The sequence below is a fragment of the Hypanus sabinus genome, chromosome 11 (genome assembly GCF_030144855.1).
Source record: "Hypanus sabinus isolate sHypSab1 chromosome 11, sHypSab1.hap1, whole genome shotgun sequence".
NCBI lineage: Eukaryota > Metazoa > Chordata > Chondrichthyes > Myliobatiformes > Dasyatidae > Hypanus > Hypanus sabinus.
This window is the reverse complement of record NC_082716.1, coordinates 104938189-104957875: the sequence shown is the minus strand read 5'-3', so window position 1 is coordinate 104957875 and position 19687 is coordinate 104938189. Positions and strand designations below refer to the sequence as shown.

The 19687-nt window shown below is 48.7% G+C and overlaps 1 protein-coding gene across 3 annotated transcripts in view; it reads right to left on the bottom strand.

Annotated features, from left to right (window-relative positions):
- The window catches only part of LOC132402246 (pleckstrin homology domain-containing family G member 2-like), a 266962-nt gene that overhangs the window by 153481 nt on the left and 93794 nt on the right, over nucleotides 1-19687 (bottom strand). For all 3 annotated transcript variants that reach the window (XM_059985016.1, XM_059985015.1, XM_059985017.1), the window contains one exon: nucleotides 5896-6356. In XM_059985016.1, coding sequence (XP_059840999.1) covers nucleotides 5896-6356 — 461 coding nt within the window. The remainder of the gene's footprint in view (nucleotides 1-5895; nucleotides 6357-19687) is intronic.

Below are 19687 nucleotides of genomic sequence, written 5' to 3'. Positions count from 1 at the left end.
TGGTTGCCCTTTCTCGTTGCTATTCTGTGCGATTTTGATCAGAGTAAACCAGCAGCCTGCCCTCAACAGACAGCACAGCACTGGATAGAACTGAACTGAGCTAAACCAAACATTTCCAGATTGTTTCAACAACCTTGTGGTTTGATGTTTTAAATTCTGTGTGTTTTTGCTTTTTGAGCATCTTGTTCTTTTCTCGCGCATTGGGGGTTTGTTATTTTTTCTTTGAACGGGTCCCATGGCGTTTCTTTGTTTCTTGGCTCTCTGTGGGCAAGATGAATCTCAGGGTTGTATACTGCATTGTACTTTGAATCTTTGAAATCTACTATCTTGGTGTTGGGCAGAGAAGGAAAACTCTGATCTCAAACCTCTGCTGCCTTCCGGCGATACTCACTCATGGGGAAGGCTTCGGGAGTAAACCCTGAGGGAAAAATCCAGAGCTGGAGTCCCTAAGGCAGTCCTACATCAAGTTCAATGCTGACTGGCAACTCCTGCGACGCTGCTGGTGCCAAACTGTATCTGTCTCTGCCGTTCCTCAGCCCTGTGGCGAGGGGGAGCCTGCTGAACAGGCAACAGTTTGCTGTCCATATCATACTGCTCCAGCTTGCGTATCAACTATGTAGATAGCTAGGACGCCATCAACCCAGACCAACTGAGGCTTCACAGCTGTTAAGGTCACTGTTAACTATTTGCTTATTAAGGGAGGACTGAGGGGGAAGTCACATTGAACCGTACTGAATATTGAAAGGCCTAGTGTGGACATGAAGAGGCTGTTTCCTACGGTGGGGGAGTCTAGTCCCGGAGACACAGTCTCAGAATAGAAGGACATCCCATTAGAACAGAGATGAGGAAGAATTTCATTAGCCAGAGGGTGTTAAATCTGTGCAATTCATTGCCGCAGATAGCTGTGAAGGCCAAGCCACTGAGTCTATTTAAAGTGGAAACCAACCTCCACCCCCATAGACTCTGTCTACGCTTCTCACTGCCTCAGTAAAGCAACCAGCAAAATCAAAGGCCTTGCCCACCCCAGACAGCATCTCTTCTCCACCTTCTCGTTCAACTCCTTCAAAGAACATCCCACCAATATGAAGGACAACTTCTATCCCAAAATATAAGCTTATTGAAACATTCCCCAGAATAATAAGATAGAATCTTGACCTCACAAGTTGACGCCATGATGAAGCAATGTCCTGAAGAAGCAGCTCTTCCTGAAACATCGGCTGTTTATTCCTCTCTATAGATGCTGCCTGGCCTGCTGAGTTCTTTAGCATTTGGACATGTGGTCCTCTAGCTCGTTATCACCTTATACCTTATTGTCTACCTGCACTGCGCTTTCTCAGTAGCTTCCTTTTGTTGCTACCTTAGGCAATTTTGATCCGGGCAGCCTGCAGAGAATGAATGACCCAGCAGCAGGTTGACTAGATCTGTGCGGAACTGAATAAGCCTGGACTCTTTTGATTCTGTGTTTTATATTCTGTGTTTCTTACTTGTTTTTTTTTTGCGCCATTTGCGCAGTTTTGTTTTTTGCATATTGGGAGTTCCATGTTTTTCCTTCATGGGGGGTCCCATGGTATTTCTTTGTTTGGTGGCTGTCTACAGGAAGACAAATCTCAGGGTTGTTTACTGCACACATACTTTGATAATGAAAGTACTTGGAATCTTGCAACTTTGAATTAATATCTTTCTGTTTTATATTTCTTATATTTACCTTATGCCTTTAACCTTTTTTGTACACCTTTACCTGTTTTTTTTTTAACTTTTTCAACATGTTTTAATGTGTTCCACATTCTTTTTTAATCTTCTGTTTTTTTGTTTTAATTTTTCTTGCTGTTTCACCCATTACATTTCTTATCCTTTTTAAAAACTTTTTTTTTAAACTTGTTTGACCATTTTTGTCTTGTCATTCTGTTCTTGATTCCCCTTGTTTCTATGACAGTGCACTGTGTAACGATCTGATCTGCAGGAACAGCCAGCAAGAGAGGGTGAAGGGCCGCAGCCTGGAATGCCAACGGTTAATTCCTTCCCATACATTAAAGGCGGCAGCCATCACTAAGGATCCCCATCACCCAGGGCATGCCCTCTTCTCATTGCTACCATCAGGGTCATGGTACAGAAGCCGGAAGACACACACACAATGACTCAGAAACAGCTTCTTCCCCTCTGCCATCCAAATTCTGAATGGCCATTGAACCCATGAGCATTACCTCACTACTTTTTTACTTTGTTCTCTTTTTGCATTAACTATATAATTTAATTTAAGTTTATATGTGCACACACATTTTTTTTATTTATTCATTTACAGGACGTGAGCATCATCAGCTAAGCCAGCATTTATTGCCCTTCCCTAGTTGCCCTTGAGAAGGTGTGATGAGCTGCCTTCTTGAACCGCTGCAGTCCCTGAGGTGTAGGACCACCCACAGTGCAGTTAGGGAGGGAATTCTATGTTTTGACCCAGCGACAATGAAGGAACAGTGATATATTTCCAAGTCAGGATGATGAGTGACTTGGGAGGGGGATTTCCAGGTGGTGGTGTATCCAGGTATCTGCTGTTCTTGTCCTTCTGGATGGTCGTGGTCATGGGTCTGGTAGGTGCTGCCTTAGGAACTTTGGTGTGTTGTTTCAGTGCATCTTGTAGATAGTTCGTGCCCACAGCCATCAAGTGCACCATATACCTTGACCCTTTCATTCCTGGAATTAATTGTCGTGAATCTTCTCTGGACTCTCTCCAATGCCGACACATCTTTTTTTACATAAGGAGCCCAAAACTACTCACAATACTCCACGTGTGGTCAGACCAATGTTCTCAGCATTACCTCCTTGCTTTGTTACTCTAGTCCTCTGGGAATGAATGCTAACGTTGCATTAGCCTTCCTCACCACCGACTCAACCGGCAAGTTCACCTTCAGGGAATCCTGCACAAGGACTCCCAAGTCCCTTCGAACCTCTAATTTTTGAGTTTTCACCCTGTTTAGAAAACAGTCTACGTCTTTATTCCTTCTACCAAAGGGCGTGACCGCACACCTCCCTGCGCCATATTCCGTCTGCCACTTCTTTGGCCATTCTCCCGATCTGTCTGAGCCCTTCAACTGGCTCCCTGATTCCTCAACACTTCCCGCCCTTCCACCAACCTTGGTATTGTCCATAATCGAGAACTGAGGTGACTGAACCCGATGTCTGAACAACGATTTAGGTGAATTGGATTGGCTGCATATTGACATCTGGGATGCTGGGGACTTCCGGAGGAGGCCGAGATGGATCATTAACTCAGCACCTCTGAATAAAGATTGTTGCAAATGCCCCAGCCTTACTTTGGCACATCTTTATATACGCACACAGCCACAAACACACATACACGCGCCCACACACACACACACACAGCCACAAACACACATACACGCACCCACACACACACACACAGCCACAAACACACATACACGCACCCACACACACACACAGCCACAAACACACATACACGCACCCACACACACACACAGCCACAAACACACATACACGCACCCACACACACACACACAGCCACAAACACACATACACGCACCCACACACACACACAGCCACAAACACACATACACGCACCCACACATACACACAGCCACAAACACACATACACGCACCCACACACACAGCCACAAACACACATACACGCACCCACACACACAGCCACAAACACACATACACGCACCCACACACACACACAGCCACAAACACACAGCCACAAACACACATACACGCACCCACACACACAGCCACAAACACACATACACGCACCCACACACACACAGCCACAAACACACATACACGCACCCACACACACAGCCACAAACACACATACACGCACCCACACACACACACAGCCACAAACACACATACATGCACCCACACACACACCCACACACACACAGCCACAAACACACATACATGCACCCACACACATACACAGCCACAAACACACATACATGCACCCACACACACACCCACACACAGCCACATACACCCAGCCACAAACACACATACATGCACCCACACACAGCCACAAACACACATACATGCATCCACACACACACACTCACACACATACAGTGCCTATAAAAGTATTCATCTCCTTTGACACTTTCATGTTTTATTGTTTTACAACATTGAACCACAGTGGATTTAATTTGGCTTTCTTGCCACTGGTTTACAGAAAAAGACTCTGGTGTCAAAGTGAAAACACCTCTACACGGTGATCAAAATTAATTGCATATATAAAACATATAATTGATTGCACAAGTATTCACGTCAGTATTTAGTAGATGCACCTTTGGTAGCAATTACAGCCTTCAGTCTGTGTGGATAGGTCTCTATCAGCTTTGCACATCTGGACACTGCAATTTTTCCCCATTCTTCGTTACAAAACTGTTCAAGCTCTGTCAGATTGCATGGGGATTGTGAGTGAACAGCTTTTTCAAGTCCAGCCACAAATTCTCAATTGGATTGAGGTCTGGACTCTGCCTTGGCCATTAAGGACATTAACTTTGTTGTTTTTAAGCCATTCCTGTGTAGTTTTGGCCTTATGATTCGGGTCATTGTCTTGCTGGAAAACAAATCTTCTCCTAAGTCGCAGTTCTCTTGCAGACTGCATCAGGTTTTCCTCCAGGATTTCCCTGTATTTTGCTGCATTCATTTTACCCTCTACCTTCACAAACCTTCCAGGGTCTGCTGCAGCGAAGCCTCCCCACACCACCATGCTTCACGGTAGGGATGGTGTGTTTTTGATGATGTGCAGTGTTTGGCTAATACCAAACATAGCGTTTAGCCTGATGGCCAAGGAGCTCAATTTTGGCTTCATCAGACCATAGAACCTTCTTCCAGCTGACTTCAGAGTCTCCCACATGCCTTCTGGCAAACTCTTGCTGAGAATTCATGTGAGATTTTTCAACAGTGGCTTTCTCTTTGACACCCTCCCATAAAGCTGTGACTGGTGAAGCACCCGGGCAACAGTTGTTGTATGTGCCGTCTCTCCCATCTCAGCCACTGAAGCTTGTAACTCCTCCAGAGTTGTCATAGATCTCTTGGTGGCCTCCCTCACGGTCACTCAGTTTTTGAGGACGGCCTGCTCTAGGCAGATTTACATCTGTGCCATATTCTTTCCATTTCTTGATGACTGATTTAACTGTACTCCAAGGGACTTGGGAATTTTCTTCTATCCACCCCTGACTTCTGCTTCTCAATAGCTGCTTGGAGTGTTCTTTTGTCTTCATGGTGCAGTTTTTGCCAGGACACTGACTCACCAGCAGTTGGACCTCCCAGATACAGGTGTATTGTGACGGCAATGAACTGAAACAACTTGACTGCACACAGGTCTCCTAAAACAGATCTCCATTTAACCTATTATGTGACTTCCAGAACCAACTGGCTGCACCGTTGAAGATTTGGTGTCTCATACTAAAGGGAGAGGGGTGAATCCTTATGCAATCAATTATTTTGTGTTTTATATTTTGTAATTAATTTAGATCGCTTTGTAGAGATCTGTTTTCACTTCGACATGAGTCTTTTTCTGCTGATCAGTGTCAAAAAAGCCAAATTAAATCCACTGTGATTCAATGTTGTAAAACAATAAAACATGAAAAAAATATATATATATATATTTGTTGTAATTTACAGTTTTATTACATATTGCAACGTACTGCTGCTGTAAAACAACCTACTTCACAACATATTCTGGTGATATTAAGCCTGACTGTGAGACACTGCCTGACCCAATGAGTTCCTCCAGGATTTTGTGTGCGTGTGTTTGCTTTGGATTCCCAGCAACTGCAGAATCTCTTGTGTCTGTGCTCTGAACCTCAGTATACCAGACAATAATTGATCAATTCCCATAGCAGGAAGGTGCCGTCATACCTCCACGATGCTCTTCAGGTCCCTGACGTAGGCTCGCTCTGTCTCCACGATCTCCCTGACCACCCTGTCGACTCGCGAGGGCTTGACAATGGTTTCCTCCTGCTGGGGGGTGGCCGGGGTGTGGGCCGGCCGATCCGTGGCCGGGGAGATGAAGTGGAGGGCCAGGACCTCGGCACCGCCCGTGGGGTCGTCAGACGGCGTCTCCCCCTGGCCCACTGGGGTCAGGTCCAGGCTGATGTCGCTGCCGTGCTGGGCAGGCCGGGCCGAGCCGCCACTGAAGGCCCCGGCACTGTCCGGCAGCGAGGCCGAGGAGGCCGAGGAGCTGAGGCTGGCAGGCCGGTCACTGTCCGAGCACACCGTGTTCATGGAGGTCAGGCTGTCCGAGCTCGGCGCGGCCGCCATGCTGTCTGTCACCGCCGTCATCAGGCTGAGAGAGGAGGCCGAGCACGGCCGAGAAGCGCCTGTGGGGGAGGAGGGCAGGGGTAGTGAGGGTGAGGTAAGCCAGGGGCAGGTGGAGGGAGGGGATGAGTGGGTTGGGAGTGTTAGGGGAGGAGAGGAGGCATGTGAAGCAGATGGGAGAGGGAAGTTAGGAGGCAGGTGGGAGAGGGAAAAGAGAGCATTAAGGAAGCAGGGAGAAGTGTGGGTTAGGGCATGGAGAAGAAGGGAGAGATGAGTGAGGGGTGAGTGGATGGAAGGGGATAGGGGATAGGACAGGGGAGGGAGAGAGGGGTGGGGAGGGGAGGGAGAGAGGAGTGGGAGGAGAGGGGAGGAGAGAGGAGTGGGGGAGGGAGAGGTGTGGGGGAGGGAGAGGTGTTGGGGAGGGAGAGGTGTTGGGGAGAGGGGAGTTAGAGAGGAGTTATGGGAGAGGGGGAGAGAGCGATAGAGGGAATGCAGAGAAGAAGAGAAAAAGAAAAAAAGAAAAAAAATAAGGTTAGCTGACAGTCACACACCCCAGTGAGCACACCAACAAACACAGCACCGACAACCCCCACATCATCACACTGTCCACCCACTGGCCCACTACAACACCATCAATCACACAATGCACCACTGGAACAAACTGTTCCCAGCACTTTAATATCCTCAGCTACAGCAACAGTGACAACTGTCAAACCACACTGACCCCATCTGGGACACAAACTCGGTATGGATCATGAAACCCACAAGGAATACAAACCCTGCATAGACCATGATCACCATTTAGTAAATGAGCCACATCAGATACACAAACTCTGTCCAGTACACAAACCCTGTATGGTACACAGACTGTGTATGGTACACAGACACTGCATTGTGCATTGTACAAAAAACAAATTTGGTACAAGGACATGGACCCTGTATGGTAGAAGAACCCCCGACGGTACATGAACCACACTGGATAAACAAACTACCAATTATACGAAACAGTTATTACCCTACAACCATCAGGCTCCTGAACCAGTGTGGATTACTTCACTCACCACAATTGTGAACTGATTTTACAACCTACAGACTCACTTTCAAGGGTTTTACAACTCATGTTCTCAGTATTATTGATTTTTTATTTGCATAGTTTGGCTTTTGCACATCAGTTATTTGTCAATGTTTATGCATAACTTTCCATAAATTCACTTGTATTTATTTTTCTGTAAATGCCTACAAGGAAATTAATCTCAGGGTAGCGTATAGTGGCATTCACGCACTGACAGCCCTACGTACACTGCATCTTTCCCTCAGTAAAGACTTCCCAATCTACCTCGTACCGTCCAGCATCCGCGCACTGCACTTTCTCTGTAACTGTGACACTTCATTCTGCACTCTGGTATTGTTTGAACTTGTCCCACTTCAATGCACCAATGTCATGAAATGACCCGTGTGGGTGGCACACAAAAAGAAATTGTACTGTACTCGGTCTGTGGTAACAAAGTCTCCCGTGAGCTAGTGGATACAGAAGTGTTTATTCAACAGAATGAGACACTCTTGGAAGAAGAGGCCTCCCGACCCAATATCACATGACATTTTTATATGCTGAAGATCGCAGGGCAATTCTATAGTCACAATGCATCCACAATGTTTCCTTTGAATTACATGTAGTTTTCAAACTCCTTCTTCGCACCCACACTCCAGACACCCAAAATTAATGTGAATCAGCATCGTCTGGTTTGCAATTAACTCCAGACCACAGCTCCGGGGAAAGCTACTGTCCAGGATTGCATTTTAAATCAATCCACATTCATGTCTAAAGAGAAGGCAGGGGGATGGAGAATGGAATGGTGGAACAGACATAATGGGCGGAATGGCCTTACGATTTTGAGACAGCCCAACTAAGAGAGCCGCCCACACACGTCCCAACAGCTCTTGCATTTACCCCTCCCTTAGAGAATAGGCCTCGATCTACCAGGATGCATTTCCACCAATGCTGACTGATAACACCACTCTCCTCGAGCTACCTGTCAACTGTGGGTTCAGTAGTGGTCGTTAATAGTGTTATCCCTATGCCACTCAGTTCGCTACTATTAAAAACAATGGGAAAGACAGTTATAAAGTTGGCAACTCTGTTTTTGTGTACGTAAGGAGCATCAGTTACGTCTTGTGAGTAAAGTGAACTGAATCATTCAGTTTCAGTGACGATAATTTCAATGAAATTCTATAAAGAAGCACATTGAGACAGCAGTAAGGGCCTCTGCACTCAAGCAATTATTCATTTTCTCTCTCTCTTTCTCGCGATGGCGAGAGTTTGCTGCCGATTCTCAGGTGAGAGAAACTGGAAATAAAGTGACACTACAGACTGTAGCACTGTAAAAGCCAGCTGTTGTTGTCCCCTCCTCCTGTGAGGGGGCGACACCTCTCTCTATATAGAGAGAGATAGAAAGATAGATATGATGATGATGACATCCGTTAGTCTCGCGAGATCATGGGTCTGAGGCTGGAATCCTCTCCAGGGCGCAGGTCTGGGCAAGGTTGTATGGACGACCGGCTGATACAGCTTGGCACCAGTGTCCTCGCAGGAGTTGCCAGAACGAGGTTGAAGGCAACGTCGGACTGCCTTAGGGACTCCAGCTCCAGATTTGTCCTCAGGGTTTACTCCCGAAGCCTCTCCCATGAGTGGGTATGGCCGCAAGGCAGCGGAGGTTTGAAATCAGAGTTTACCCTCTCTTAGATGGACTGCCTTCCCAGGCTGACGAGCTCCGTCTACACGAAAATAAATATATAAATGGGGGAGAGAGGGAGAGGAGAGAGAGAGCGAGAGAGAAAGCACCTTTGGCATGGCTGAGTGCTGGGTTATGGACTGTAGATTTTGATGTACTGCAGATCATGCTCTCTTTGGTGACTTTGCTATTGTGTGCATGGTGGGAGGTGTGGGGGCTGATGCTTCCTGCTGGAACAAGGGGGTGAAGGGGACGGGTGGTGAAGGGGACGGTGGGGTGAAGGGGACGGTGGGGTGAAGGGGACGGTGGGGTGAAGGGGACGGGGGAGGGTTGATGCTTTTTGCTGTTGCTTCGGTGTGTGAGGGGCAAGGGGAGCTCTGGGGTTCTAATGCTTTTCTTTCATTTATTCTGTGGTGTTATCCTCCTGTTTCTCCAGGGTGTCTGTGAAGAGTGCAAAGTTCAGGTTGCATACTGTATACATTCTCTAATATTAAATTGAACCATTGAAAATAGCTCATCTAATTTCTCAAGAAGGGGAGATGTAGTGGTAGTTAGTAGTCTTCTTCCTATGTCACTCCCACGTGCTGCACAAGCCGGGCTGTCAATAAAACTCAGTTGACTATCCCACAAGCTCTGCACTCTCCCTCAGTAACGACCACAACAAGCCCAGCAGCACAGAGTCACACTGCACTACAATGGAGCCATTTGGCCCTTCAACTGCATGTTGACCAGGACTTTGCCCTTTATGGACTTTCCAGAGGAAGTTCCAAATTAAAGCTATAGCATACCAACCACTATCCTTCCAAAGTGTACTCAGACCAGGGGTTCCCAACCTGGGGTCCACAGGCCCCTTGGTTAATGGTAAGACTCCATGGCATATAAAAGGTTAGGAAGCCCTGAGCTAGATGAACATCAGCTCCCTGATGTTTCATGTTGGATATTGTGCGACAGCAGAATGACAAGAGGAAGAGGATACTCAACGTGTAAGAAACGCACCAACCATAGAACCCCAGCTATTCCGAGAAGTCCCATCTCTCAAGACAATGGGACCCGTGACTGCTTTTGCTGACTCAGAAGAACCATTCCTTGGGCCAGGGCAGCTTGTAAGGCTACAGCAGTGTAGCAGTTACTGGAAGCCTTTACGGCACCAGCAACCCGGGTTCGATTCCCGCCACTGTCTGAAATGAGCTCTGGTCATTCTGTCAAAAACCTGAAGCAGGTGGCCATGGTGGCACTGGCAGTTCCTTGGGAAGACCGGATTGAGGGGATGTTCAAGTGTAAAGAAGGCCAAGTACCAGGACCTGGTAGAGCAGTGGCAGAGACAGGGGTGGAGGGCACGAGGTGAGCCTATAGAGGTTTCGCTGGCTGCACGCTGTGTAGAACCTACTCTTTCCTACTCTTTCCCAGGACTGTCACAGAGGCTACTGAACGATCCTCCAGACTGCTCCGGCAAGAGGTGTGGCCCGCGGACCGATGCTTCTGGGATTCAAGCTGGGGCCTGGTCAACCCTGGGCGAGGGTCCCTGGTACAGAAAGACCCAAAAGGCTCGATGACCCCAGGGAACATCACTGATGACGTGTCCTAGCACATCCTTGGATCCATCTCAGCATCGTGCGTTCTTCCCCTGAGTACGCAGATTTGCTCCGGTTTCCTCTCGCACTCCAAGGTGATAGGGTTAGTGAGTCGCGGGCGTAATGGGAGCCTGGTGACACTTGTGGGTTGCCCCAGCACATCGGTAAGACAGCTGGATTACTGTTGTAAAAAACCAGGCCTTTCACTGGATGTTTCAATGCTTCGATCTACAGTACTTGTGACAAGTAAAGTGAATCTTTCATCTTTAATCTTGATCTCACAGACGTTAGAGTGGAAAGCCATCTGTTCCTCCTCTCCCATGTGGGGCAGACAAACACCCATGTCCAGAACTGAATTCAATAGTGTAAGCTCATGGGTGATGGGGTGGAGATACGACTCTACCAAATGAGATGAGTGGCACTCCCTCCCTAGGCAAGGTGATAGCACCTGCTTAGCCCCCTCCCCACACGATCAGGGTCACGTGAAGCCACGGGAGCAGGTGGCGGACAGTCCTATGTGCAGTCGGTGCAGATCACAAGTCCTGGTCATGTGACCACTGACACCAGGCAGACAATCTCTGAAGAGTATTGATAACGGCTGGGGTCACCCGTCTTGTAAAGACACTGCCCAGAAGAAGGCAATGACAAACCATTTCTGTAGAAAAAACTGCCATATCAACATCTTAGAAATCTATCCTGGGCCGAACACATTGAAGCAGCCATGGAGGGGGCACACCAGCAGCTACACTTCTTTGGGAGTTTGATAAGATTTGGTGCGTCCCCAAAGACTCTAGCAGATTTCTATAACTGTGAGGCAAAGAGCTGGCACATCTCCACCAGGCAGTGAGGCTCCAATGCACAGATCGGGAAAAGCTGGAGACAGAGCCACCTCCGTCGCAGGATTTCCGAGGTGTTCCACACAGAGGGTGGTGGACGCTCGGAACGCAGGGCTGGGGCTGATACATTAGGAACTCTAAGACTGATGAAAGAAAAATGGAGGGCGACAGACAGTGTAGGAGATAAGTGTTAGATTGACTGTGAATTAGGTTGGAAGGCCAGCTAAACATTGTAGGTCAAGGGGCTCGTGCTCTGCTCTACCGATCAATCAACACCACTTTGTTATTCCTTCCCTGTAACGGCTTCTTTCAAAGAAACCAAAACTGCTTCAAGACTGATCTCAGGGGTGTGTGTTGTTACTGTACGGCCAATCCAATAACCAAGTTCCAAAGTCGAAGAACACATTCAGTCTTTCATTAAGAAACCAGCAAAATGAACAATCTTGAAATGGTAAAAGCTAAAACTAGCAAGAGAACAAAATAAAACCTTAGCGGATTCAAACATACTTAAGCCGAGCATTCTTAAACATCTTTAAGAGTATTCAAGTGAATTTAAGCACATTTAAGGAAGAGAATTTTAGCATATTTAAACATGTTTAAGCCAATTTAAGTGATTTAAGCGAATTTAAACATCGTTAAGTAGTTAACAGAAATGCTATCATCCCTCCCACGGCCAACTCTCCAGCTCTACCCAAACTAGACCGACTAAAGACAAAGCATTCAGTATGTAACTATGCTCTTCGCCTCTACCACGCACCCAGCCCACCCATAATAAACACACGACACATCATACAATACAGACAGAAAATGGTCCCTACACACTACATATTTTTTGCAAAGTTTACTTTTTAAACTTTACACTGTACTACTGCCACAAAACAACAAACTTCACGACCTATGATACTGTGATGATTCTGAACCTCAGTGTCTGTGCTCCCGACTGGAGACCGTACGTCAGTCAACTGCAATGGTTCACATCTACTGAAAGCCAAGAGTAATATTCAGCATAACAGCGGACAGTGTCACTATAAAGGCACACCGTAAAGTCTTACTTCTTTATAAATTGGCCGACAGTCGGAAGATGGTGCCGTGGTGACCTCAGGGTGTGCTGGAGGTGGATGGTGAACCTTCAACCTCTGTACCGCCAAGGACAGCATCATACAGAGGGGCCACTGACTCAAACACTCTCAAACGTTCCAAGTACATTTATTATCAAAGTATGTCTTTCTACCATCAGGCAGGAGACTCCAATGCACAAAGACGAGAACAGTCAGGATGCGTAACAGATTCTTCCCCCAGCCCAGTAGGCTTCTGAACTCCCCGCTGCATCGTATTCAAAGCGTCGTTAGTTAATCTGTTCTGTACCTGACAATAATTAATTCATGCACTTGAGTTTACTTTGTGTAAATCCACCTGTAGATTTCATCCTCACTTTCATAAATTATTATGCGTATTACGATGCTTTGCACCCTAGTCTGGGGAAATGTTGCTAGTTAAATGACAATAAACTTGACCTGACTTGTATGCAGCTCTGAGATTCGTTTTCCCACAGCCAGCCACAAAACAAAGGAAAACAAGACAGCCCCCAGGCACTAAAAAGAGAACAAATCTTGCTAACAGCGAAAAAAAACGAGCGAAAAACATAGAATATAAAATACGAAATGTCAAGTGTCCAGGAATTTTCAGTTCAGCTTAGTTCTAGTTCAATCTTGCGCTGTGACATTCATTAACTGCAGGCCGCCCCAATCAAACTCACTAAAATTGCAACAAAAATGGGAGCCCCTAGAAGCCAGCAACACAGCTGCTCTGTGTTGGAGGCAGGAGATCCCCAGTAAATCTCTGAAGAAGAGGAGGTCCTTAATCTAAAACAGATTATCTGGTCACCCTCTCACATTTACTTTGTTGTGTACAAATTCTCTTTAAAGCCGCAGGCCAGCCAAACATAATACATAAAGTTATTACAGCACTGTGCTAGGGTGCACAACTTTTGCACAACAATTATTTTATGTATTGCACTGAACCGCTGCCACTTTTAAAAAAAACAATTTCATGACATCGGGGAGTGATGATAAATCTGGTTTATCATCACTCATAGAGAAAGGAAGTCACAAAGAAATCTTTAGACACATTGGCCCTCAGGAGATGGGATGTTATGTTGAAGACGTTGACAAAGCCTAATTTGGAGTATTGTGTGTAGTTTTGGTCGCCTACCTACAGGAAAAATGTAAATAAGGTTGAAAGAGTACAGAGAAAATTCACAAGGATGTTGCTGGTTCTGGAGGACCTGAGTTATAGGGAAAGATTGAACAGGTTAGGACTGTATTCCTTGCAATGTAGAAGACTGAGCGGAGATATCATAGAGATATACAAAATTATGAGGGGTATAAACAGGGTAAACGCAAGCAGGCTTTTTCCACAGAGGTTAGGTGGGACTACAACCAGAGGTCACGGGTTAAGGGTGAAAAGATGGCCTTTAGCATTATTGTGGAAAAGGATAGAATCAGAGAGGATTAATTGGGGAAGGGCAAATTATGAGGCTATAAGGTTTGAACTTGCGGGTGTGAATTAGGATGATGTTTTTGCAGGGAAATGTACTATGGTCGATGTTTAGGAATCTCTTGCAGGATGTTAGGGATAAATTTGTCCTGGTGAGAAAGATAAAGAATGGTAGGGTGAAGGAACCATGGGTGACAAGTGAGGTGGAAAATCTAGTCAGGTGGAAGAAGGCAGCATACATGAGGTTTAGGAAGCAAGGATCAGATGGGTCTATTGAGGAATATAGGGTAGTAAGAAAGGAGCTTAAGAAGGGGCTGAGAAGAGCAAGAAGGGGCATGAGAAGGCCTTGGCGAGTAGGGTAACGGAAAACCCCAAGGCATTCTTCAATTATGTGAAGAACAAAAGAATGACAGGGATGAAGGTAGGACCGATTAGAGATAAAAGTGGGAAGATGTGCCTGGAGGCTGTGGAAGTGAGCGAGGTCCTCAATGAATACTTCTCTTCGGTATTCACCAATGAGAGGGAACTTGATGACGGTGAGGACAATATGAGTGAGGTTGATGTTCTGGAGCATGTTGATATTAAGGGAGAGGTGGTGTTGGAGATGTTAAAGTACATTAGGACGGATAAGTCCCCAAGGCCTGATGGAATACTCCCCAGGCTGCTCCATGAGGCGAGGGAAGAGATTGCTGAGCCTGTGGCTAGGATCTTTATGTCCTCGTTGTCCACGGGAATGGTACCAGAGGATTGGAGGGAGGCGAATGTTGTCCCCTTGTACAAAAAAGGTAGTAGGGATAGTCCAGGTAATTATAGACCAGTGAGCCTTACGTCTGTGGTGGGAAAGCTGTTGGAAAAGTTTCTTAGAGGTAGGATCTATGGGCATTTAGAGAATCATGGTCTGATCAGGGACAGTCAGCATGGCTTTGTGAAGGGCAGATTGTGCCTAACAAGCCTAATATAGTTCTTTGAGGTGGTGACCAGGTATATAGATGAGGATACTGCAGTAGGTGTGATCTACATGGATTTTAGTAAGGCATTTGACAAGGTACCACATGGTAGGCTTATTCAGAAAGTCAGAAGGCATGGGATCCAGGGAAGTTTGGCCAGGTGGATTCAGAATTGGCTTGCCTGCAGAAGGGAGAGGGTCATAGTGGAGGGAGTACATTCAGATTGGAGGGTTGGGACTAGTGGTGTCCCACAAGGATCGGTTCTGGGACCTCTACTTTTCATGATTTTTATTAACGACCTGGATGTGGGGGTAGAAAGGTGGGTTGGCAAGTTTGCAGACGACACAAAGGTTGGTGGTGTTTAGATAGTGTAGAGGATTGCAGAGAGACATTGATGGGATGCAGAAGTGGGCTGAGAAGTGGCAGATGGAGTTCAACCCAGAGAAGTGTGAGGTGAACACGAGGAAATCTGCAGATGCTGGAAATTCAAACAACAACACACAGAAAATGCTGGTGGAACACAGCAGGCCAGGCAGCATCTATAGGGAGAAGCGCTGTCGACACTTCGGGCCGAGACCCTTCGTCAGGACTAACTGAAAGGAAAGATAGTAAGAGCTAACAGAAAGGAAAGACAAATTCCAAGGCAGAGTACAAAGTAAATGGCAGGATACTTGGTAGTGTGGAGGAGCAGAGGGATCTGGGGGTACATGTCCACAGATCCCTGAAAGTTGCCTCAGAGGTAGATAGGGCAGTTAAGAAAGCTTATCCCTCATAAGTCGAGGGATAGAGTTATCCCTCTAGAGTCGCTAGGTAATGATGCAGCTCTATAAAACTCTGGTTAGGCCACACTTGGAGTACTGTGTCCAGTTCTGGTCGCCTCACTATAGGAAGGATGTGGAAGCATTGGAAAGGGTGCAGAGGAGATTTACCAGGATGCTGCCTGGTTTAGAGAGTATGCATTATGATCAGAGATTAAGGGAGCTAGGGCTTTACTCTCTGGAGAGAAGGAAGATAAGAGGAGACAGATAAGAGGTATACAAGATATTAAGAGGAATAGACAGAGTGGACAGCCAGCGCCTCTTCCCCAGGGCACCACTGCTCAATACAAGAGGACATGGCTTTAAGGGGAGGAAAGTTCAAGGGGGATATTAGAGGAAGGTTTTTTACTCAGAGTGTGGTTGGTGCGTGGAATGCACTGCCTGAGTCAGTGGTGGAGGCAGATACACTAGTGAAATTTAAGAGACTACTCGACAGGTATATGGAGGAATTTAAGGTGGGGGGTTATATGGGAGGCAGGGTTTAAGGGTCGGCACAACTTTGTGGGCCGAAGGGTCTGTACTGTGCTGTATTATTCTATGTTCTATGTTTAAGAAGAACGTAAGGGGAAGCTTCTTCACTTAAAGGGCAATGAGACTGTGGAACGAACTGCCAGCGCAAATGGTGCATGTGAGCTTGGTTTCAAAGTTTGAGAGAAGTTTGGAGAGGTACATAGATTGCAGGGGTATGGAGGGCAGGTCGATGGGAGAAGGCAGTTTCGATGGTTCAGCATGGACACAGAATGCTGGAGGAATTCAGCAGGTCAGCCAGCACCTACGGAAGGAAATGAACAGTCAGCGTTTCGGGCTGAGACCCTCCATCAAGACAGGAAAGGAAGCAATCGGAATCAGGTTAAATATCACCGGCACGTATCATAAAATTTGTTGTTTGTGGCAGTGGTACATTGCAATGCATCCATCAAAAAAAACTACAAATCAGAATAAGAAATATATTGTAGCGGTGTGCTACACGCAGCGCTAAAATTATGACACGGAGTCGGTAACTGCAGTCGAAGGAAAAAACTTTATTCGAAATCTTCAGCCTCACTTTTAAGCCTCCCTCAACCTGCCCCCCGTGGCGCAGAGGCTCCAAAGCTCTGTGCTCGCAAACCCCCGTAGGCTATCTAATTGTGAGCCGGTTCGGATGTGCCAGGAAATGGGTCGCCACATAAACCCCACCCCCCCAAAACCGGCGATACACCCCCCAATGTCCACAGTCTGGGCCAGAACCTGCTTGGGAGGTCGGCCTCTGCGCCGAGGTGCCGGAAACTCGGCCGGTTGCGCCAGGTCCAAATGGGCCGGTTTGAGGCGGTCCACCGTGAAAACCTCCTCTTTCCTCCCAACGTCCAGCACGAACGTGGACCCGTTGTTCCGGAGCACCATAAACGGCCCCTCGTATGGCCGCTGCAGCGGTGGCCGATGCCCGCCCCTTCGTACAAACACAAACTTACAGTTCTGCAGGTCTTTGGGTACGCAGGTCGGGTTCCGCCCGTGCTGTGAAGTGGGTATGGGGGCCAGGTCACCGAGCTTCTCGCGTAGTCTGCCCAGGACTGCTGCGGGATCTTCCTCTTGCCCCCGTGGGGCTGGTAGGAACTCCCCGGGGATGACCAGGGGCGCGCCGTATACCAACTCGGCCGACGAGGCGTGCAGGTCGTCCTTGGGCGCTGTGCGGATGCTGAGTAGGACCCAGAGAAGCTCGTCCACCCAGTTGGCTCCTCGCAGGTGGGCCATGAGGGCCGACTTCAGGAGACGGTGGAAACGCTCCAGTAGCCCATTCGACTGTGGGTGGTAGGCAGTTGTGTGGTGCAGCTGAGTCCCCAAAAGGCTGGCCATAGCTGACCACAGGCTGGAGGTGAACTGGGCGCCTCTGTCGGAGGTAATGTGGGCTGGTACACCAAAGCGAGATGTCCAGGTGGTGATCAGGGCTCAGGCGCAAGATTCGGAGGTGGTGTCGGTGAGCGGGACCGCCTCTGGCCATCTTGTGAACCGGTCCACGATAGTCAGGAGGTAACGCGCTCCGCGCGACACTGGCAGGGGGCCCATGATATCCACATGAATGTGGTCGAAACTCCGGTGGGCGGGATGGAACTGCTGCGGTGGGGCTTTGGTGTGCCGCTGCACCTTGGCCGTCTGGCAGTGCATGCACGTTTTGGCCCATTCACTGACCTGTTTGCAGAGTCCGTGCCAAACGAACCTGCTGGAAACCATCCGGACAGTTGTCCGGATGGAGGGATGCACCAAGTTATGAATGGAGTGGAAAACACGGCACCGCCAGACTGTCGGGACGACGGGACGGGGCTGGCCGGTGGCGACGTCACAGAGTAGGGTCCTCTCACCCGGGCCCACGGGGAGGTCCTGGAGCTGCAAACCGGAGACTGCGGTTCTGTAACTCGGAATCTCCTCATCTGCCTGCTGTGCCTCTGCCAGTGCCTCAAAGTCTACCCCTTGGGAAAGGGCATGAACGGTAGGGCGAGAGAGCGCATCCGCCACGACATTGTCCTTACCCGAGACGTGCCGGACATCCGTCGTGTATTCAGAGATGTAGGACAGGTGGCATTGCTGGCGGGATGCCCAGGGGTCGGACGCTTTCTTAAACGCAAAGGTAAGTGGTTTGTGGTCCGTGAACGCGGTGAAGGGCCGACCTTCTAGGAAGTACCTGAAATGCCGGATTGCCAGGTAGAGCGCCAACAGTTCCCAGTCGAAAGCACTGTACTTGAGCTCGGGTGGTCGCAGGTGTTTGCTGAAAAACACCAGGGGTTGCCAGCGACCTGCGATGAGTTGCTCCAGTACCCCACCGACTGCTGTGCTAGATGCGTCCACTGTGAGGGCGGTAGGGGCGTCCATTCTGGGATGTACTAGCATTGCGGCGTTTGCCAAAGCTTCCTTCGTTTGAATGAAAGCGGCGGCAGACTCCTCGTCCCAGGTAATGTCCTTGCCCCGACCGGACATCAGGGCGAACAGGGGGCGCATGATCCGGGCAGCTGAAGGGAGGAAGCGGTGGTAGAAATTGACCATACCTACGAATTCCTGAAGGCCTTTGATCATGGTGGGTCGGGGGAAGTGGCGGACCGCATCTACCTTAGCGGGCAGAGGGGTTGCCCCGTCTTTAGTAATCCTGTGGCCCAGGAAGTCAATGGTATCGAGTCCGAACTGGCATTTGGCGGGGTTGATTGTAAGACCGTACTCACTCAGTTGGGCGCAGAGTTGACGGAGGTGGGACAGATGCTCCTGACGACTGCTGCTGGCTATGAGGATGTCCTCCAAATAGATGAACGCGAAGTCCAGGTCCCGTCCCACCGCGTCCATTAACCGCTGGAATGTCTGTGCGGCATTCTTCAGGCCGAACGGCATGCGGAGGAACTCGAAAAGGCCAAACGGGGTGATGAGAGCCGTTTTGGGGACGTCGTCAGGATGCATCGGGATTTGATGGTATCCTCGGACGAGATCTACCTTGGAGAAGATCCGTGCGCCGTGCAGGTTTGCTGCAAAGTCCTGAATGTGCGGCACAGGGTAGCGGTCCGGCGTGGTAGCCTCGTTCAGCCTGCGGTAGTCGCCGCACTGTCTCCAGCCTCCCGTCGCTTTGGGCACCATGTGCAGGGGGGAGGCCCATGGGCTGTCGGACCGCCGGATGATCCCCAATTCCTCCATCCTCTGGAACTCCTCCTTCGCCAGTCAGAGCTTGTCCGGGGGAAGCCGCCGAGCGCAGGCGTGGAGGGGTGGTCCCTGGGTCGGGATGTGGTGCTGTACGCCGTGTCGGGGCATGGCCGCTGTGAACTGCGGTGCCAGAACCGATGGGAAATCCGCCAGGACCCTGGTGAAGTCGTTGTCGGACAGCGTGATGGAGTCTCGGTGTGAGGCTGGCAACTGGGCTGCACCCAGGGAGAACGTCTGAAAGGTCTCGGCGTGTACCAGTCTCTTCCTGGGCAGGTCGACCAGTAGGCTGCAAAAAATCCGCACCCAGAAGCGGTTGGGCTACGGTGGCCAGTGTGAAGTCCCACG